We start from the raw sequence: 22,202 nt of genomic DNA on the forward strand, positions 1-22,202 counted from the left end.
CTAGCAGGAGCCTGTCCTGAGCTGCCCTGCTCAGACTTGCTGAATTATTGGACATGGAAAGGTAATGGAGCAAAAAAAAAAATCCCAGAAGAAAACTGCCTCTGTGCTGCTGGCAGGCAGAAAGATTTCTGGCTTTCTCAGGCTTGTTTTAATTTTATTTACCCCTTAATTAGCTAGAAGCCCTGTAAAACTGAAGAAAAATGAAAATAATATTTTCTTTTAAGGCTTTTAGCTTGTGCTGAAGATAGACAATGCAGTGGGTTTGTTTTCCATTGCTCCTCTTGGCACTTACCCCATCTTGTGCCCTTGAACAAAGTGTTTATTCCCTGTATCCGCTCCTGTAAAAAAGGAATTGCTGAATTTGGTAGATTAAAGCTTTTAACAGCCACATGAAGTGTTTGCCACTCTGTGGAGGATAAATTCTGCAGCAAGTCCAGGGCACTGCTCCCTATTATTGTTATGGATGCCCACAGCATCAGCTTGTTCCCAAACTGATGGGAGTCACCGAGAATCTCGTTACCAACTCAGCTGGGAAAGGCTGGAATTAAACTCTTCAGAGAGCCAAAGGCATTTAGACCCAGCTGTGGAACTGAGGCAGTGTTAGTTCAGCACAAAGCCTTGCCACTAAGGACATTTCACTTGGATCTCTTTATTCCCAGCTTTTGGATCAAAGTGCCCTTCCTCCCTTCCTTTCCCCTCCTGCCGCTGCTGCTCGGGGGGAGAGGGAGATGTGATTTCAGAGATGGCTGCAGCACTCCCTGCTCTTTGGAACTTAACTGCAAAAAATCATTTTATTGGGAATGTTGGAGGCATTTTTCCGCCTGCCAAATGTTACTTCTGGATACGAGACACTGCCTGGGGGAGGCTGAAAAATTAATTTCTCTCATTTCCTGGGCTTTGGTTACAGAACTGCCACACGTAGAACTTCTAGTGGAAATATGTAACTTAAAATTGCCACAACTCTAGAGAATTACTTGGTTTGCTTCAGTTTTATTGAGCAGTCCTGCTTCTAACCCAAGCCAACCCTATCACTTTGAGGAAGAGGGCTTATTGCAAACTGGGAAGCCAAAATTAACCCTTGCACCTGTGATCCAAGTGTTGAATCAATATTAGATTGCTTTAACCAGAACTGTAGTTGTGTGTATGTGTTTAAAGTCAGAAATTATTTTGTATGACCTTCCCAAGAGTGTTCAGCTTGAAGAAAAAGTATCAACTGTAAAGTAGTAGTTGGCACATTTCTCCTGGAATTTTGGGGACTGGTGATGTCCAGTGGAAGGCATCCTGCCCATGGCAGGGAGTTGAAATGAGGTGAATTTGCAGGTCTCTTCCAACCCTGCTCTTTTTTCCTTTGTAAACCAACCAGCAATGCCCATGCAAGGCCATTTCTAGCTGATTGTATTTGGAATTTGACTCACAAGCTTAGAGCTTCTGCTCTGGAACAAGAAGTTCCTTGTCATCTTCCCCCAGTCTGGAGGAGACATCCCAGGCCAGCTCCTGGCCAGGGAGCCATGAAGTGACCTCCTGTAGTCCTAAGGACTGATGGAAGCTTTTCCAGTGCCTCACATCTTACACAGAGTAAATGAAAGGTGAGGATTCTGAGGGAGCAGAAAGATCACAGGAGGCACATCCTGAGGTTTGTGAGCTGAGGGTGAATCAGTGGCATCAGCTCCAGAGCCAGAAGATGGATGGACCTGGTGAGGGAGGAAACAGAGCAGTGTAAATTTATCCCACTCAGAAAGCTTTAAAGTTCCCTTTCCTGCCTCAGCAGAACCACGTGCGGGTTACTTTTGATTCTTTTTGATCCATTGAAAAATTACTTTTTCCAGTTGCTTCTCTCTCCCAGACCTCCTTGTGACATGGGTTTTACACACTGGGATAGCTGAGGGTTTGGGGCATTTAAGGCTCTGCACTGCTGAGGAGGAAAATGTCTTTGTGGACACCCTCTGGATACTGCTGAGATGAGCATGAAGCCAAGCACCATAGTCTGGAAACAGCAAAATTCTCAATTACTGTGACTTTAATGTCTTGAAGGGGAAAATGGAACTGTTGGGAAGGGTCAGATTCCTTCAGAAGGATTAATATCCCTCATGAGCCTTCCTGTTCCTGTATAACAGTGCCAAATCATCCATCCCCTGGATTGGTCAAATGTGATCCCAGCATGAATAATAAACTCCTAAAGGAGAGCTTTGTGGCCTGCATGGACAGCTGGAATTGCCAAGGCCCTGTTTGCAAGGAGCAGGGGATATGGGGCTGTCTGGATTGAGGCTGAAGTGGCAGGGCGGAGTGCACAAACTCCTGTCTGCATCAGGCTTAGAACTCCTGGGAAACAAAGGAAAATTCAACCTGTGATCAAAAACTCAGAAAAAGAATCATGGAATGGTTTGGGTTAGAAGGGACCTTAAAGATCACCCCAGTTCCACCCCTGCCATGAGCAGGGACACCTTCACTATCCCAGGATCCCCCAATCCCCATCCAGCCTGACCTTGGGATTTCCAGGCATCCAGGGACAGCCACAGCAAGACCAGTGTGTTAGGAAAAAAGCTTTAATTTCTGTTCCTTACCACAAAAAAAAGGTGTTTCGAAACCTCTGCTAGACCTTGAGCACATCAGAACATGTTATTACATCACATTTATCATCAGTGACTTGCATGCTGGTCATGCCTAATTACTTGCCTTGGTTCCTTCCTGCAGTTTGGAGGAGGATGCATCCATTTTTCCATGCATCAGGCACACTGGAAGCTGCTTTATCAGCTTTTGGTCCATAAAAATGGAATTCCATCACCAGTTGAAAATGCTTCCTCGGGCATATTTGCAGAATGGGTTTGGCAATAGTGGCTCTTCACTGTTAGCTGTGAATGAAGTTCCTGGGGACAGGTTCCCAGTAAGGTGAATTTGCAAAGGGTCCTTCTAGAAAAGAGATATTAAAGATAAAACTTTCCTCTCTGTGGGTGTTCACAGGCTAACAGGAAATGGCCCAGTGACTGTTACCCAGGGAAGCTGTGACAGACATCCACCCACAAAAACAGTCAGTGGTTTTGATAGACTCACCATATATTTATTTCCATTATGTTTCCACAATATATTACTATTTTTCCATCAAATTTCTTATCTTTTCCACTTAGACTTGTTACTCCAGAGAGTCAAAGTTAGGTTAGGGGCAGTGTTGTAACAGTGAAGTTACTCTGCCCATTCCAAGGCAGAGTTTTAGGGATGAGCTGTGTGTACAGAGGATTCTCCTCTCCATCTCTTGGGGTGTGAGGGGTTAATTGCCCTGACCTTCTCCTTTTCCAGTCTAACCCTGATTCCACAGTCTGAGAATACAAATTCTGGCCTTTTCACTGCTCTGCATTTCCCTGACAGATTTTTCCAGGCAGGTGTGGCTGTAGGACTGACGTTGTAGAAAACAGTGGGGAGTTCTGTGGAAGACTGTGATGCGTACATGAAACTTCAGGGCTGTTAGAGGGAAGACAGAAGGAAGAAAGACATTGAATTTGCATAAATGATTCCACTCAAAAGGGCAAGATCCTCAGAAGTTTCTCCAAGCCCATCAGCTCCTTGCCCTGCCCCACTGCAGTGCCCTGTGCATGTTCTGGGTGTTTCACCAGGCTGCTGGAGGGGAGTTGGTGAGGGAGTTGTGTATGATTACAGACTACAGCCCTTGCTGTTCCTTTGACCTCTTTGCAAGTGGAAAGGACAATAATTCCCCTTCCTCTGCTGTTTGAAGTGTGTTGGCTCTGTGGCACAGACTCTCTGAGCCCAGTGCAGTTGGCAGGGCAGTGTCTGCACCAGGCTGGGCCTGGCAAAGGCATCACAAATAAACAGGTATTTTGCTGGTGCTGGCAAAGGCCTCACAAATTAACAGCGATTTTACTGAGCTTCTGAAATGCTAAATGTTCCCAGAATAGCAACTGAGCTACATTATTCTTCCCCACCCTCCTCCAAAACCGTCTACCTATGGAATTATTTGGGAATTTGTATTGCACTGACGTTTTGTATCTTATTTCTGCCCAAATTCACTTTTGCTTTGGAGTTTTTCTCTGTGCACAGCGAGATGTTCACAAGCACTTCAAGCAGTGTGAGCAGTCAGTGCCACCAACAGATGTAACTCCTGTCACTCTCCCCAACAGAGTGTTTGTTCTCCTTCTTTTCTTATGCCAGGACAATGAGCCTTTGTGCAGCATGTGGTGGGATTGCTCAGAGACCTGACCCAGCAGAGGAATAAGCTCAGCACAAAAAGCTGCTTTTATTTTTTTGCTGGATGAGCTCCCAGGTTGGCTTCACCCTGCAATTCCATGGACTGGAGTTGGTGGGAAGGGAGCAGGCTCTGCTGGAGCTGAGCTGTGCAATCTGGAGAGTCTGGCACAGCATCTTAGCAAAGTTACTGGATCTGCTTCCAGAATTCCTCCTGTAGTGTGCTGGGTATGGCCTGTGGCAAAGTGTACAAAGTATTTTAGGTTCTTAATCACATATTTTCTGGAGAGATGCTTTCTCCATCTTCACCCACCTGTTACCAAGTGTTTTGACAACGTAAGATTGTTTTAGGGACACAGAGCTGCAAAATTCCCTCTTCTCCCTCCCAGTGCCAAGCAAGTAATTTGAAGTTTTTATGTAATGACCAGGTCAGTGTTTAAGGCATCAATTAGACAAGTGCACACCCAAGCCCATGTGTCTTCATAACTGCTGAGAGGGGAGGCTTTTTAATCCTTTGGGATCTAAACAAGGATCACTGTGGGGTTTTTGAGGAGTCTTGACTCACTCAGTTGTCAGAAGCAGAGGTGCCCGTACGTCTGCAGCGTGTGATTTTCACACAGGCATGGGAGGCACATGGAATCATGGAATATCCTGGGTGGGAAGGACCCACAGGGATCATTCACAGGACACCCCACAATCCCAGCCTGTGCCTGAGAGGCTCCTGGAGCTCTGGCAGGGTCAGTGTTCAGTGTCCACCTGCCTGGCACAGTTTGGTGGCTTTGTAGTCCTTGTAGCTCCACACTTTTGGGACACTGTGCTCCTCTACCTGCACTGGTGTTTTCATGGGTTCCACACCTCATTCTACAGGTGATGGAATCTCCTGTGCCCTGCTCCTCATGTAAAATCAGAGCAGTTGCCAAAAATCTGCCTTGAAGAGTACCTGCAGTCAGACCTATCACTCACCTCGTTTGGAAAAGATGCCTTGATTGCTCCCTCCTGCTAATCTCAACCCACTTAATTTTTTTATCTGAGATGATTTAGAGACCAGAATAAACACTAAATACTACCCCATTTATTATGCAGATGATCCTATCATTGTTGCTTGATCACCTTCAGTTCTGCATAAATTAGTTCCTTTGTGTGGTGTTTAAATATATTGGTTCATTTTATTTCATAGGAAGCAAGGACAGAATCTATTGCCAGACCTTTGGAAATAAATGAGGCTGAGAAGGTGATGAAAGTTGCCATTAACAGCGTTCTGGTAAGCAAAATATTGTTTCTTTGATTGTAAAATTATAATTTTTCTGCTGCAAGAAGAAATTACCTCGTTTTATCATCACCTTGGGGAAAAGAGTGCCAAAGCCATCACCTGCAGCAGCACTTGATGCATCTAAGAGCTGCTCTTAGCCCCTCTTGTGGGGGAAAATACATTGCAGTTATATTCCCTACCTATCTTAGGAGCTTCACCCCAAAATCTCTACAGGAGGTGTAAGAATTACCCAAATCAGCACAGAAATCTACAGCCTCTACCTTGTCAGAGCCCTGTGACCTCTGCAGAGTCAGGGACTGGCCAAGGGCTGAGTGAGGAGAGCTGGCACTGTGCTCATGAGGGTCCTGCCAGGGCATCCCTGTGGTGTGAAGGACTCTTTGTCTGTCCTGCACTTGCCAGCACTGTCCTTGCTCCAGTGCCTGGGTTCCTGAATTTCTGAACCTTCAGCTGCACTGTCTGAGGAGGGAGGTTAATTAACTCCCCCCAGTGATTCCTATCAGTTATTTCACTGCAAACTGAACCCAACCCAAGTGTTTGATTACAAGAGTGGAGTTCCAGGTTTAAACAGCCAATGGATAATCAAGAGAGATTCCAGGCAATCTCCCCTTGTCTTGCTCCTGCTCACAGCCTGTGTGAATACTAAATGTTGTTAATGTGCATTTCTTACTGCAGCTGTAGAACTGATGAACTGAGAGCTGTGGGAGAGACGGATTGGCTTCCTGGCAAACAGCAGTGGCACACACTCAGCTCATTAATCCTGGCCCAGTTAATGGAATGACCTGTTAGAGCTGAGCAGCACCAACACTCACTGCTGGAATTCCAGCAGTGAAATCCTCCCTCTCTCCCTCTAAACATGCTCATGGTTTCTTGAGCCTCAGCACACTGCATGTACTCAGCTCATTTGAATCAAGTGGAATATTCTCATTTCCCCTCCTGGTTCCTGTAGCACATGTTGAGATGTTCAAGATGCTGCCCAGATTTTGAAAAAAATGGATAAAGCAAAACTTAGAAAAGAATGAAGATACTCAGATATAGGAAGTGTTTTATAAAACTGACTTGTATATTGAAAAGAGAAGAAAAATTATGGAAGCTTAAAATTCCCTAAAATAGTACCAAGAAACAAATGCATTTCTCATCTCTTTACTCAGAGAGAATCATGGAATCATTAAGGTTGGAAACTACCTGAATGATTCCATTAAGATAAAATCCAAAAAGACCTTAATGATGCCAAAGGATCATTCTACTTCCTGCCTTCTACTGCTTCTTCAGTGAAAAGGAAAACTAAAGTTGCAGCTGTGGGGTTTTCCCTTCTTTAAGAATGCTGGCAAAAATACAAGATATTTTACTTTTGTAAATGTCCAGTTAGTTCATTATCCTGGCCACAAAGAACCTTTGAATTTCCACTGCCTACTTGAGTAAACACAGATGAGATTATCCAGAACAACGTTCAGCATCTGAAAGATAAATTTAATTATCCCAGTTCCAGCCATTGTTTATCATCCTTCTCTTTCAGGAAGAAGTCCAAAAGACTAAAGACATGTTGAATAATGTGGCTTTGGATGAAGCCAGTTTGGAAGCCAAGATTGAAAAACGAAAATTGGAACTGGAAAGAAGCCAGAAGAGGCTGCAGACTCTGCAGAGTGTTCGGTAAAGATCATGAACTGATTATCTGCTGCAGGAAGGAGTGCGAACATAAAGGATGGAGCTGGTGCAAACAGTCCCTCTGTTCCTAGTGGCTTCTGGTGTTCACCACCAATTAAAAAAAAAAATCATTCTGCAGCCCTTGTTGAGATCAGATTGCCTGGGCACTGGTACAGTCTGCCAGAAAATTCATGGAATCACAGAATCCCAGACTGGTTTGGGTGGGAAAGGCAGGGACACCTTTCACCATCCCAGGCTGCTCCAAGCCCCATCCAGCCTGGCCTTGGACACTTCCAGGGATCCAGGGACAGCCACAGCTTCTCTGGGCACCCTGTGCCAGGGCCTGCCCACCCTCCCAGGGAACAATTCCTTCCTAATATCTGCTCTAAATCTCTCCTCCTTCAGTGTGAACCCATTGCTCCTTGTCCTATCACTGCAGTTCCCCATGATGAGTCCCTCTCACTCCTTGTAAGCTCCTGCAGATACTGGAGTGTTCAGGTTCACAGTTTGGGTTTTTTTCTAGCCCTTAATTAACCTGCAGGTTTATACAATCTGCAATCTGACTGAATATTAAAAACGAAAAAGAGGAACTGTTAGACAAAGGAGTGGTGGAAGGAATGACCTGGATTCACATCCCCATTTTATCAGCACCACTCTGCAGGAAGTGGATTGGGTGGATGTGAAGTTCTGAGCAGCAGCAGCGGTTTTTGGGGTGCATCAGTCAGCTCCAGGGTGTAATGACATCATCACTTCATCATACTGTCTAATTAAACCTGTAATGACCCAGGACACTTTTGGAGCAATTAAGTCCCCAGCAAAGTAGGTGATTTGCCAGCCATGCTACACACTAACTTTGTGCAGTTATGGAACAGCAGGATAATTAAGAGTTGCCTTCTAAGGGGGCCAAAATGCTGCCTTTGTGCCTATGTGAAAGGAAAAGGAAGCTGTACACAAAAACCTTCTCTTTGCTTTATGTAATTCCCAGGATTGTTTAGTGAGGGGCTTTGTCTTGAGCTTTTATTCTCTGAAGCAGTGTGAAACCTTAAAAACAAGAGGATTTTTGGTTTTGTGGACATGGAAGGGCAGCTGCAAAACCAAAATTGCATTTCAGAATTCTGTATATAAAGATCAATATTTAGAGACTCCTATAATCACAGGATGGCTTGGGTTGGAAGAGATCTTAAAGCTCATCTCATTCCAAGTCCCTGCCATGGGACATCTTCCACTTTCCCACATTGCTGCAAGCCCCATAAAACCTGGCCTTCAGCACTTCCAGGGATGGGGCAGCCACAGTTTCTCTGGGCAGATTTCACTGAGTTCTCTGTGCTTGCTCTCCCCAGTCCTGCTTTCATGGATGAGTACGAGAAGATTGAGGAGCAGCTGCAGAAGCAGTACAGTACTTACCTAGAAAAATTCCGAAATCTGACCTACATGGAGCAGCTCCTGGATGATCATCAACGGACAGAGCAGGAGATGTTTGAGGTAGGACAGTTTGGAAATGTTCATCAGGACTGTACAGCCTGCAGATCTTGGCCTTACAACAGCAAATGTCCTTATCCCCTTCTCCAAAGCAGCACATCAGGAGCTGATTGAGTGAGGGACAGCCCAGTGACTGGCTGCTCCTGGCCAAGCACAACAGCACAGCTGAATTTTCTCAGTTAATGAAGTTAAAGCAGTGTAGTGATGGCTCTTGTCAGTCTCTGCCCCCCTGACTCAGTTTCAGCTACTGGGTTTTGTTCATGAAGAATGTTTTCAGAATTTCTGATCTTCCTTTTGCTGCATACAATGGATGTGCTTACTTCTATTGTCTGCTGTATAAGAGTTTCTCAGCACGAGGCTCTTCAGTCTCCTCAAAGCATCAGTGGAAACAGCTAAGAACATCAGTGAGATCAGATGTGCTGGGATCTTCCCCCTCATAGACTTCAGTTTTATTTGGCAGAATTCTGCCTTCTTTTGATTTGCTGAGTTCAGTGTGACTTTCCTCATAGATAATCTGCATCTGTATCCTGTTTTGTTCCAGACTTTTCTTTGGGTGTTTACTGGACTGCAGTGCTTTCAGCCAGCCTTTCCTTCAACTTCCAGCAGCTTCTTGTTTTATTGTCATCCTTCCCACTGTCATTAGCCACTCTACCTTCTGTTCTTCATTTTAAACATTTTTGAGTGAACCCTCTCCCTGGGATCTTAGTGCTGCTGGGTGTGCTGCACCTGGAATTACAGAATCACAGCATCCATGGGGTTGGAAAAGACCTCTGAGACCATTGAGTCCCACTTGGGATCCATTCCCACCTTGTCACCAGCCCAGAGCCCTGAGTGCCACATCCAGGTTTTCCCTGAACACCTCCAGGAATGGGGACTCTACCACTCCCTGGACAGCCCCTTCCAGTGTTTAACAACCCTTTCCATGAGGAAATTCCTCCTGATGTCCAACCTGAACCTCCCCTGGCACAGTTTGAGGCCATTCCCTTTTGTCCTGTCCCTGTTCCCTGGGAGCAGAGCCCAACTCCCCCGGCTGTCCCCTCCTGTCAGGGAGTTGTGCAGAGCCAGAAGGGCCCCCTGAGCCTCCTTTTCTCCAGGCTGAGCCCCTTTCCCAGCTCCCTCAGGAATTCTCCAGGGTGCTCCAGACCCTTCCCCAGTTCCCTTCCCTGGACCCACTCCAGCCCCACAATGTCCTTTCTGTTGTGAGGGGCCCACAACTGGAGCTGTGGCCTCATCAGTGCAGCCAATTAACCCATTATTAATCAATGCTTCCTCATTCCATCACCACCACCACCTTTTGGACACAGGGAAAGCCACGAGAAGCCATAGGTATTTTGCTGCATTATTTGCCTGAGGGATAAAATATCTTTTCAAAGCTGATGTGGGCATTTGGCAACTTGTTAATCCCTGTGAACCAGTTTCCCATCAATCCCCTCTTTTCACAAGCACTGATGTTCTTTCACCCTATATCTGAAGTCAGTTCTAGCTCTCTGTTCCAGTTCTTCACCATATCCTTGTCCCCCCTTCAGAAAAAGTCTTCAATTAAATCATAACCTTGAAGTGAAGACTAAAATCTGATTTATCTCTTCTGTTCAAATAACTGAGACTTCACAGCCAAAGGAGAAATGCTTTGAACTGAGCTACCTGAAACTGTTTATGAATTCAAGTGCAGAACTTAGTTAATGGGTTGGTGCTCAGCTCTTCAGGGGATTTTTGTTAAAAGATAATAAGACAAAGAAAAAACCCTTTTCATTCATAGCTGTGCCGTGATTAGAATATGAAGAACACACTTTATTTTCCTTTTTTCTCCTTTCTGTGAGACTCCTGGGACCCTACCCATATGGTTTGGCTTGTGGTTTCCTAGGATAAGCAGGGAACAATGCTTCAGCCTAATGCAGTATTAAAAAGTATAAAAGCTGGTGACAAAAAGATGTTGTTTTGCTTTGCACATTTCTATCAGTTGCACCTAAAAATACTTGGAACATATAAAGGATGAGACTCTGACCATCTCTTTGTGGGCAGGAGTACAGTGACTCAGGCAGCCACGAGTGCTTTGCTGCAGAAGTTGTTGCTTTGGAGTAGAAAAAGGGGCTCTGTGTGTTTCTCTCCCAGCCAAATATTCAGAAGTGCTGGAGTCTAAACTGGAATTTGAAGTAATTATGAGATGTCAGTCATCAAAATCAAACTCCAGGACTTGAAGACTGAAAGAGGGTCAAGAATTTCCTCTGGAGAGGGCTCTGGAGAAACTTCTGGAGCAGCCTCCAGGGCCTAAAGGGGCTCCAGGAGAGCTGCAGAGGGACTTGGGACAAGGGATGGAGGGACAGGACACAGGGAATGGCTTCCACTGCCAGAGGGCAGGGATGGATGGGATATTGGGAAGGAATTGTTCCCTGGGAGGGTGGGCAGGCCCTGGCGCAGGGTGCCCAGAGAAGCTGTGGCTGCCCCTGGATCCCTGGAAGTGTCCAAGGCCAGGCTGGATGGAGCTTGGAGCAACCTGGGCTGGTGGAAGGTGTCCCTGCCATGGCAGGGGTGGGATGAGCTTTAAGGTCCCTTCCAACCCAACCATTCCATGATTCTAATCCAGGTCCCAACTAAACCAAGAGACTTGCTGGTGCATTCCTACTTCCAAAGCAGTGAGGGGATGCACTGTTCAATCCATTTTGGATTAATCTCTGGCCACCCTGGAACACAAGGATGTATCTATCACTTCTTTCAGTCTTGATCTGCTTTTCAGGTGGTGCTTCCACACTTTGGCTACTTTATGGTGAAGCAAAACTGTGGGTTATTACATGTTTTAAAAAAAAGAGAACAGTTTGCTCCAAAACGATGCTTTGCATGTTGTCCTACAGTTCATAATCTTGTGTCATTTTCAGCATCAACAGAGGAAAAAATAACAAGGATAATTACATTTAATCTATCTTAAAACCCACTCACTCCAGCTGTCAGAAACACTGAAAATTATGTTGATTTTTTCCCCAACCCTGATTTGTCTTTTGTTCCACCAAACAAATCTTAATTAACTTCTGCAGTAGCAGCATAGGCAATTCTTTTATCATAGCTGTGTATTTGCTAAAGAGCTTGCCAGCAAAAAGCATCAGCAGTGTAATTAGATAAATCCAGCACTCTCTGTGCTGTTCTGAGCTCTGATTCCTGGGCTCCTCTCCTTGACTTAGTCCATGTTTTTAGGAGTTTTTGTTCTGATTGAGAGCCTGATTCTGGTGCTGAATCATGAGCCAGATTTTTGCTGCAGTTGGACTCAGAGTGGTTTGGTATCCACAGCCACCAACCCGGGCCAGAGTGCACCTCCTAATTAGCAAAGTGATTTAAAGATTTTAATTAAGTGCCACTAAGCAGTTGAGGCATTCCTCCCCCTGCAGAGCTGCTGGTTGTGTACATTTTCAAGGTGTTTTTCCCATGCTGTGGGTGTCCAGCCCCGTGTGGCTCCTGGTGTTGTCAGTGACAGGGAGCAGTGGCTGGAGTGTGATCAGTGGGAGGCTCCTGCCAGGCAGTGGGCTGAGAAATCTGTGTTAAAAGAACTGACAGGCTCGTGTTGAGTCTGAGCCCAGCAGTTAATTGGTGATGAAATAGCTCCTGCTGAGCACCTGCCTGTCTGATATTGGGAGCCCACTGAAATATATGAAAAATACAAAATGATTTGGCCATTATCACCTGGAGAAGGCAGAAGTCCACACATGACTCGTCTTTAGAGTGAGTTTCTCACACTTATTGACAGCTGTCATGCACTACTTACTCATGGATCTGAGGAATTTAAACAAGGGCCTTTTGTCTTTGCTGTTTCCTTTGCCTTCTTTACCACTTTTATTATCCTTCTGTTCCTTTGTGCTGTTCATGGAATTAATCCATCTTCCTGCAATTCTGTGCCAAGGCAGAGATTTATGAGCCATGTCTCCTCAAAGATTGTGTCTGATTTTTCTGCTTTGTAAAAAGATTCAGCACTTTGTAAAAAGATTCAGAATGAGTTAATTCATTTTTACTCTGTTTCCAAGATGGAATAGTTTTGGGTGTTTAGACACAGAAGGTATTAGAACTTTGGCTGTTCTAAAAAACCCAATTTTCAGGGTTTTTTCAGATTTGGGGGTTGAAATTCTCTCTGGATTATAAATGAATGCCTCTCTTTTAAAGGACAACACAGACTAATACAGTTCAAAAAGGTGTTTTTGGAATTAGCTTATGTAATGCCAGAACAACTTGGCAATTTCCTTGGAGAGAATGTGCTTATTCTTTCTTGTGCTTCTCAGAGGACACCCCAGGAGTATTTTCCTCTTCAGCTGCTTTTTCCTAAGGTATTTTCAGACTGTTTTTATGCTGTTAGTGTAATCTCAGCTGAGGAATGCCATGAACACAGGGTGGACACAGGGATGAGGATGTTCTTAGTCACTCAGTCTTTATCTTTGCTTTGGGATTGCTTAAACTGCTTCTCTTTTCATCATTATGAGGTTTCCAAGGGTATGTAGAGATAGAAAAACAGGGGAAGGCTTCAAGGTGAAGGAGGAGAGGTTTAGATGGGATATTGGGAAGGAATTGTTCCCTGGGAGGGTGGGCAGGCCCTGGCACAGGGTGCCCAGAGAAGCTGTGGCTGCCCCTGGATCCCTGGAAGTGTCCAAGGCCAGGCTGGATGGGGCTTGGAGCAGCCTGGGACAGTGGAAGGTGTCCCTGCCATGGCAGGGGCTGGAATCAGATGAGATTTGAAGTCTCTTCCAAGCAAAACATTCCATGATTGATTCTGTGGAATATCAGTAAACAGTCCTTCATGATTAATCATGCAATTCCAAATAAACAGACTGTGTTGTGACTTACCCTTTGCAATCCACCCTCACCAAATAAAATCCCTTTTTCATTAAACTCTTCTCTTATCAGAGCTTCTGAATATGCATAATCATATTTATATGAATATATATAAATAGTGATATCTGAGTTCTGCTCTGCTCTGAGGTACCCCTTGGTTCTGCTGCTTTTTGCACTGATCTGTCCCTCTTAAGTACTAAATTCAACATTCCCACTGTGAGAGCTGTTTGCTGCAACAGCCAGCACAAGGTCAACATGAAAAGCAGATGGTTACAGTCTTTAATCTTCTAACTAATGTGCATTTGAATTATGACTACTTTAAACATTTTACAGGTGCCAGGAGAGCACTCCTGGTCCAGCATTGCTGAATTGTGTGGAATATCAGATGTAAAAGTAAGCACAGGCTGCAGAAATGTTGGTTGCTTCTATGTTGGCTTTTAGTTCAGTGTACCAGGGTGACAGTATTGGTGTACTGAGACACAGAAACCAGTGGGGAAATGTGGAATAAATTAGAACACAGGGCAGGGACTGCACAGAAAGAGAAGGGGCAGTGGAGCGTAGGAGAAAAGGACAAAAGAAATTATTGGCTGAGAAATTATGATCATAGAAAGGAGAAGCTGGTGATAGGAGGTGGGAGGGTGTGTGGAAAGTGCATTAGGGAAGATGAAAAGGTTCTGTGTGCATTCATTCAAATAAAATCCTGCAGTCCCCTGCCAACACAATGGCAACTGCCCTGAGGCAGGTCCTGCCTGCCTGCTCCTGGGGCTCTGTTTAAACTCTCTCCCGTTAAAGCTGTGGGAGAATTTTTGGGGAAATGCAAACAATTGAGATCAATTGGTCTGAGATCAACTGAGTGCTCAAAGATCTGTGTTTTCATAGGGATTATCTGGATATCTGATGTGCCAGGTGGGTAACAAACTTGCCTTAGGATCCCAGATTTGGAGCCATTTGACTCACAGCTTCAAGTTCTTCATGTCTGACACACTCCAGAGCTCTTTTTATCACAGAGCCAGAAATCAAAGAAGAAATTCTTGAATCCCAAATCACTTACAGGCTTTTCTGAGCAATGGAAAAATTCGTATTCTGCCTCCAGCTGCCCCTGAAGAGTAAAGAGGTTTCCTTGTGCCTCAGGGCTTGGTGCTGTGGTTGGATATGAACCTCCTGTAAAGGTTGCTCAGTCTGGTTCCTTCCTACTGCTGTTACAAATCTGTGCTAATTCTTTTATAAATTAAATACTCTGCACTGGAGGAAGGAACACAGAGAGGATCTGCTGAGTTTTGCAGCCAGGGTGAGTTTGTCATGCCAGCAGCTGTTTCTGGGAAGGGTGAGATGTTATGGCTCTCACTGACAGCATGGCTCAGAAATCCATGGGTGACTGTCACAAAGAGAAATCAGAACTATCTGATCTCGAATAAATTCAGTTCTTAACTTATCTCACAAATTTATTGTGCAGTGACTCCAGTGGAGAAGAAGCAATGCATGAGAACAATCTCTAGTGCATTCCAAAGCACTAGAAACCTTATAGGTTTTACATCTTCTCTTTACCCAGCTTCATTTGGGAAGAAGATGAATAAGTGTGTGGTTCATATAATGGTCTCCCTGCTTTCCCTGCATTATCCTTTTGAATATTTACAAAGACTTTAGATGTCTAAAATATGTAACAGAATTCACCTGAAATTCACTCAGAATAGGAGACAATCAGATTACTTGAAAAAAACACTGATGAAGAAGATCAATTTCTGTTTTTCCCCAGAGATCAGCATTTAAATCACTGAGAAACATTTAAACATGTGATTGAAAGAAAAAGCTAAAATAACTCTTAATTCGGGACTGATGTTTGGTGCTTTGCACCAAATGAGATAAATAGGTAGTGTTAAAATGATGTATAGGAAATTGAGGAGGTTTATGCTCTGCTGCAGGTACTTAGTGAGGAAAAGGAGCTGTGAGAGTGGCATTTTGATTTGCATAAACATGCATAATCTCATCAGGTGCAAAACAGTGAGGTCTGAGTCTTTAAATAGGAAAATAATTCTCAGTTTTCTGGCTGCATGAGAACAATTCCTAGTTGAGTTCTGTGAGATGTGAAAGTGGAACACTGCAAGTGTGAAAGGTGGCTCTCTGAGATAAATGTCCTGGTAGAAGCCTTGGCAGGGGCAGTCACTGCCCTGTGCAGTCCCTGCCTCCTCCTCCCAGAGCTCTGGGATCCTTTGGAGAGGATTCTGATATTGGGATAACCCATGGGCCCAACTCTGCATTTCAGCAGCTTTGCAGCAGGGTCAAACATCAGGACCAAGGAAAGGCGAGAAATCTCAGGACAGACTGCACACTTTTATGCCTGGGTGCTGGAATCATATTTATTTTGCTGGAAATCCAGTTCCATTCCCATTTGGACTTACCTTGAGCGTGATGTAGTTCCAAAATCAGTGGAAGCCTTCATTGTAGGACACTATATTGTGAGACTCTCGTGGTTTTTGTTAAATTTGCTGACCTGGAGAGCCGAGTGTTCTCCTCAGGCTTTGCTCCATCTGTGAGAGGACTGAGGAGGAACCTGCCCTGTTAAGCAGGGTCTGAGTCCCCTTGGCAGTGCCACATTCCCTGGAAATACCTGCTGCTGTCCACTTTCTACTGAGAAACTTCACTGAGTGCACCCTGCATCTCAGTTCCTGCTCAGCCACCAGGGTGTTTAAACCAACAGCTCCAGTTTCTTAATCCATAGAGTAAACTGGAGTGGAGCTCTCCTGTGTCCCTGCTATTCCATGGAGAAGAGCAGAGCTATGGAAACCAGGGAAGCAGGATGTGTAAGGTGAAACCTGCTGGTGTTGTCCATTGCTGCTTGCCCAGAAATTATTTACCTGCTCTTTTGTGTTAAAGAACCTGAGCCTGATGCATGAACAGTCCTAGAAGCTGTGCTTGTCACCCCCTTCCTAAAGAGCTTTGTCTGCATCATTACTCACCTGCACTTCCTTCTTCTCCAACCCACCACAAGGAGATGTTTGAAAATAGTTTTATTCCAGTCATTTGAGGAGTAGGTAGAGCATTGTCCTGGGGAGCAGGAAGTAGGAGTGCAAATGTTTTCAAGCTGGAGAAATGGTATGAAGCAGGTCTGTGATTCCTGTGCTTGGGCTCTAACAAGAGTTAGAGAGAGGCTTGATGGTGCTGCCACTTCATTTGGGTGGGAGATCAGGAATAAAGTGAAGTGTGCCTCAGCCTCCTGTTGAAGAGGCTCTTGTTGTGAGAAATGGGGGCTGTATTGAGCTAATTGATCTCAAGATAGAAAGCAGAAGAGTCCATTATCAGTTCCTGGAACCCTCAAGTTCACCAAGAACAGCTGCCCTTGAATATGGTAAACACTCTCCTTGAAAAGCCTGAGTAATCCTGACCTCCCTGGAAAACTTGAGCTTTGTGCCACAGGCAGAGGATAATTCAGGAGCTGGAGTCTGGCAGGGATGAGGCAGTGACTGCTCTGTGGTGCTGAGTAAGACACTGCTGTGCCTCCTAACTTCCAATCAGTGTTAATTTGGATGATGATTTCTTCAGGCACTGCAAACTGACCCCAGGTTTACACTGCAGAATTGTACATTAATTCAAATAAATTACACATCCAAACAGTATCACTTGTAAGCTCACTACAATAAAGATGGAATCCATTAAGGGAATGTTCAATGAGCTGTTACTGAGTCATTAGAATTCATCCCTTCCACAAAAGCAAATAGGAGAAATGGAGAGTTGTCATTAGGGGAAATTTGCATTGTATGCAATGCTGAATACAGAGCACATCTGATCCACAGGATAAAGTCCACCCTCTGTCATGTTATTTTAGGTAGTAGAGAACTTGTCTGTGTTATTGCTGACTTGAAGCTTCTTGTATGAAATGATTTTGCCTGGAAAATTCTGGGCAGAAAATGTTAGTTTGGATCTCTTTTTTCTTTCCTTAGCTCTGTTTAGATATCTCTCAAAGGTGGCAGATGATTTAAAGGTCTGTGCCCTGCACTGGTCTCATGCAGCCTCTGCCAGCACCTTCCCAATCCTTCTGTCTCCTGTATCTGCACAGACCTGAGCTGTGCCCTGCATAGACAGTCACACAAATCCTCAGCAGAGAGCTCAGTGCTGTTTCCTTGGATGTTCTGCTCCCTTGGCTCTGACCTGTGGTTCCTGGATGGGTCAGGAGTATTTCTGCCATCACAGAATGGTTTGGGTTGGGAGGGACCTTAAAGCTCATCCAGGGCCAAGGGCAAGGACACCTTCAGCAGCCCAGGATGCTCCAACCCCCTCCAACCTGGCCTTGAAACCAGCACAGCAGTGCAGAGAAATATTTGAGGTGGAAAGTTTTGAGTTGGGATTTGTTTGTTGTCTTTTGAGGTTTTTTGAATAGAAGACAAGTCAGCTTTTAAACCTGCTTTCTTGGTCACTGACAGACAAATCATTCTGTTCCAAGCAAGGTCAGCTGTGGCATGAGATTTTATCCAGTCCAGTCCTCAAAGCCTCCCAAGGACAGAGACTGTGCAGCCTCTTTGGGCCAGCTGTGCCCTGTTTGATCATTCCAATAGAAAACATGTACTGTGCACAGTAAAACGTGCAGTAACCTCTGCAGAAAGGTTTTATATTGCATCAAAAGTCACTCCAGAATCATGCTGGGGGAGAATAACTCATTTACTGTGTGAGGATACAAGGGGAGTGCTTGGAGAGAGGCAAAGAGAGTTCACACAGAACATGAGCAGGGCACCCAGGTCAGCAAACACATCCCACAGGGTGAGAACAAACAATTAGCAAGCTACCAGTCCTCACCTTGAATAATCTCCTGCTGAGTTCCAGGGGGAAGGTGTTGATGTCCAGGTTATGGACTGTGCTGTTCCCTTCCAACTCCAGTTCATCTGTGGGTATTGAAGGGCTGGGGCTGGATGAAGTCAGCACTTGCCAAGTAATTAAGGAAGCTTTAGGAAGAAATGTGTGAGAAATGTTAAATCAATCTGATTTAAAAATAGTTGCTGTGGTTTGGTTTTGAATGCACTTCACTGTCTGGCTCTGTGTAGCCTGAGCTGGTGTCATTGAGAGCTGCACTGGTGTAAATCAGCCTAAAATCTCATCTTTTCCTGCCTCTGCCTTCTGCTACGTGTGAAGGCTCTGCTGGACACCTGTCCCACACATCCCCGATGGAAGTTTTCCTTCCTAAAGACTTTCCCTCAAAGTCAGAATAGCTGGCAATAGGACACAGGGAAACAGCCTCAAGTTCTGCCAGGGGATGTTCAGGCTGGATATCAGGGAAAATCTCTTCACAGAAAGGCATTGCAGTGGTGGGGTCACCTGGAAGCATTCAGAAAACAAGTGGATATGGCACTTGGGGACATGGTTGATAAAAAAACCCCTCAATCTCAGAAGTTTTTTCCAACCTTAATGATTCTGTGATTCTATGAAAACCTGTGCTAGTTTTTTTTTTTTTTACTCTGGTAGCCTTGCTTGATGAAACATTGCCCTCACACTAGAAAGCATTTGTGCTTTTCCCCTGATTTTCTTAATGGCATGAAAGACACTCTGTTAATTAACACATTTGTCCTTGAAAAAAAGAAACCTTTCAAGGAACTTCGGAGGTGTTCTTGTGACTCCTCTTGATGAAAGTGCCCTTCAGTAGTAATCTAACAGATCTAATTGATTATTTTGATAAATGTGAGCACTGGAACTGGTGTGCCAGTATTTATTAGGAGACACCATATTTCTGTAATCCCTGTGGGTTCACAGCTCTGCACACTCTGATTCCTCCTGGTTTGTTTCCTACGATGGATGCACTTGTGTTCAGGCACATGAGATGGGATCCCATTTGTTTTATCTTCAGAAGGAACATACCAGAGCCTGTCCACAGTGCCCTGTCTCTTGTCAGGATCATCACCATCATCATCATTCCCTGCCAGACCTTTAAAGCCCTGCTCATAGCTCATAGCTGAACAAGCCCCACTGTTTCAGGTGGGTCTTGTCTCTGTCCCATCTTTCCTCAACAGAACAAAAAGGAACAAACCCTGCAGCATTGCAGTCTAGTCAAACATAACTACAGCCATTCAGAACAGGAATTTTGGGGGAGGGATTTAACAGTAGTGCAGCATCCAGCAAACATCATCTCTGCTCTTAAAGAGCAGCTCCAGGTGGGTTGGTACCTCCTGTTTCCATGAACTTTAGTCCCTTTCCCACTGGTCTTTGCAGATTTCCTGTCATTGAGAGTTGCCACATTCTCATCAGGCCCCTCATGATTTCTCCTCATCCTTTATCTCCCTTCTGCTGAATGAGTGGCTGATCTCAGGTGCTTTGTTCTGTGACAAAGCCCAAATGAAGTCAAGGTCAGCTGAGCCCTTCAATCCAGCAGCAAATTGGTTTCCTTCCTGCAAAGGTAGTCCAGAGCAGTGGGAGCACTGTAAATCACTCCAGAAAAAAACAGTAGGAAACATTGTTTTCCCTTGCTAAGATGAAAACATTAGACAGAGAGACAGTTCTGGGATTGGGAGAGTGTCTGAGAAGAAAAGGAATAGCTAAGGCAGAAATTGAAATGCTTGATCCAAATGCAAAAAGTCAGTGAGCTCCAGTTGCTCTGTGCTTTTGTACTTATTCCCTTCCTATTTCACCTACTTCTTTCCCTTTCCTTTCTATTTAGTGGTAATTGTGTCTGCCAGCTGGCTGCAGGGTACAAATTATTTGTATTCAAAATCCTGCTGGTGTTTAAAAAAAAAACAAACTAAAAAAAACCCTAAAATCTAAAAAAAAAAAAAAAAAAAAAAAAAAGCTGAGGTGTTTTAAATGGTCAAATACTAAATCATTTTTATTCTTCCTGGTTTTGAGCTGCCAGACTTGCTGCTTTGCAATCTGCAGGGGCAGAGTTGTCTTCAATCTCATGATTTCTCATGAATTCCAGCTTGATGTTATGGTTTAAAGCAGAACTCTGGAACATCAGGTGCTTCATAAAGGACTGGGATAAAGGACTGGCAGCCTGGTCAGTGGCTTTTCCAAACCCTGGATCTTGAGGCAAACACTGAGTCAGTGGCAGAGCAAGTTGTCTCTGGGTCTTCTGCTGTGGGATGTTCCCCGTGGCCTCTGTTTAAAAACAAAATCACCCCAGAGTCTGCACACTGGCACTCAAAACTATTTTACATGTGCAGAGAGCAATAGATCAGATCATGAAAACATTCTGACACAATTTGTTGCAAAGACTTTCATAGGTATTGGGTGGAAAATGATCTGCTTTGCCAGTTGAGGAAGACTGAGATGCAGAGTATCTGTGTTGTCTCATTCCAAATCCAATCTACAAAAAAACATTTTTCTTGTGTGCTGGACAGGTAACATTTCTGTAACAACAGAAAATGGGCATGAAAAAAGTCCAGTTGATTGTAAACATAGGTGAAACTCGTTTGATTTAGAAGCCTCTGTGTGTCACCAGAAGGGCTCTGCATTTCCTGCAGCTCCTGTCTGTGGGGGCTCTGTGTGTCACCAGCCAAGGCATTGCTGGTGGCCAAGGACACCTGAGCCCTGGTGCTGAGAGCAGGGCCAGGCCAGTAGCAATGAAAGCAATGAAAAGTCACTCTGACCTGCTGTGAGGGAACTTCTGCACTCTTTGAACACACAGAACAGGCTGCCCAGGCAGGTTGATCAGTCTGTCCCTTGGAGATCTCAATAAATTCCAGCCCTGAGTGCTGGGATCTGATCCCACTGCTGGTCCTACTGGACCTGGAAGGTTCCTTGGATCCAGGGTTGTTCAGAGAGTCTCAGTGTCAGCCCTGCCTTGCTGCCTATTTCCCTCAGCTTTTGGCAAAAATTACTCCTTTGGGCAGATTTAGACCCAGGAGAGGCTGCATAATGTATGAGGCAGAGAAGGAGAATTTCCATCTGTCTGCCCCTGAAGCAGGATTTTCAGCCCCAGTGATCCCTGATACCCTGAAAGCCCTGGGAGTCTCTGAAGGGGCAGGTTGGATTTTGTGTTAATTGGTACTTAAATTGTGTTGATTTGACACTGTAATTCCCCAGTGGGAGCTGCCATTTCATTTGAGTAAAATTCACTTGTAGAGGACGATCCAGAGAGTGTTTCCCTGCTGCAGCTCTTTGGGTACTGGAGAAACTGAACAGGGGCTTAAATAGTAGCTCCTGCTCAGGCCCAAAAATGCAGCTTTGGTGATCACAGGCATTCAAAGCCTTTACAAAATTAAGTAATAAATTCTGTTTACTTTCTAGATTTTTGAATTGCCATCCCTTCTTCTCCCTCTTTGAAGATGTGACTTGCTAAGGACAGTAACCATCAGTTCATTGATGCTCTCCTGGTTCTGTTTTGGAGCTGCCCTTTTAAAACATTTTCTGTTGCTGCAGTTTTTGATGAGCTTCTGCAGGATGTGGCAGTGATGGAGCCATAAGCTGCTTTGGAAGGGAGGATGCACAGGCTCAGCAGGTCCCTTGGGCTGACAGTGGTGTGTGACCAGCAGTGCATCAAGTTATTCAGAAACCTAAACCAGAATTCAGAAAAACAGCATTTTTCCCGCCAGTTAAGTGTCTGGGCTGGCTTACAATGAGCCAGCTGAGCTGCTGGCAGTGAAAGGCTGGATGAAAGGGGGAGGAGTGGCTCATCTGTGTGCATAAACATTCTTTTAGCCTTCATTTCCCTTGGAGTTGAAGTTCATAAATCCCACCTTCTCAGCCCTGCTGTTTACCCCACAGGTGCAGCACCCCATCCTCCAGTCAGGACCCTGGGTAGGCACGTGCTGAGCTGTAGTGGAGAATTTGCCTGGCTTAATTTTGTTTTGATGGATGAGTTTGCAGCAGGTTCCTTTTGTGTCACTGCCCAAGTGCTTTTCTG

General features: G+C 44.9%; 1 protein-coding gene across 2 annotated transcripts in view; it reads left to right on the forward strand.

The window, feature by feature from the left end:
* IFT38 (intraflagellar transport 38) overlaps positions 1 to 22,202 on the forward strand; it is a 55,204-nt gene that overhangs the window by 11,307 nt on the left and 21,695 nt on the right. For both annotated transcript variants that reach the window (XM_014252513.2, XM_005522814.2), the window contains exons 6-8: positions 5,369 to 5,452; positions 6,975 to 7,108; positions 8,443 to 8,584. In XM_014252513.2, coding sequence (XP_014107988.2) covers positions 5,369 to 5,452; positions 6,975 to 7,108; positions 8,443 to 8,584 — 360 coding nt within the window. The remainder of the gene's footprint in view (positions 1 to 5,368; positions 5,453 to 6,974; positions 7,109 to 8,442; positions 8,585 to 22,202) is intronic.

This window comes from Pseudopodoces humilis, chromosome 18, assembly GCF_049639895.1.
Source record: "Pseudopodoces humilis isolate 2021_Gansu_Grassland_sample_001 chromosome 18, ASM4963989v1, whole genome shotgun sequence".
Classification (NCBI taxonomy): Eukaryota; Metazoa; Chordata; class Aves; order Passeriformes; family Paridae; genus Pseudopodoces; species Pseudopodoces humilis.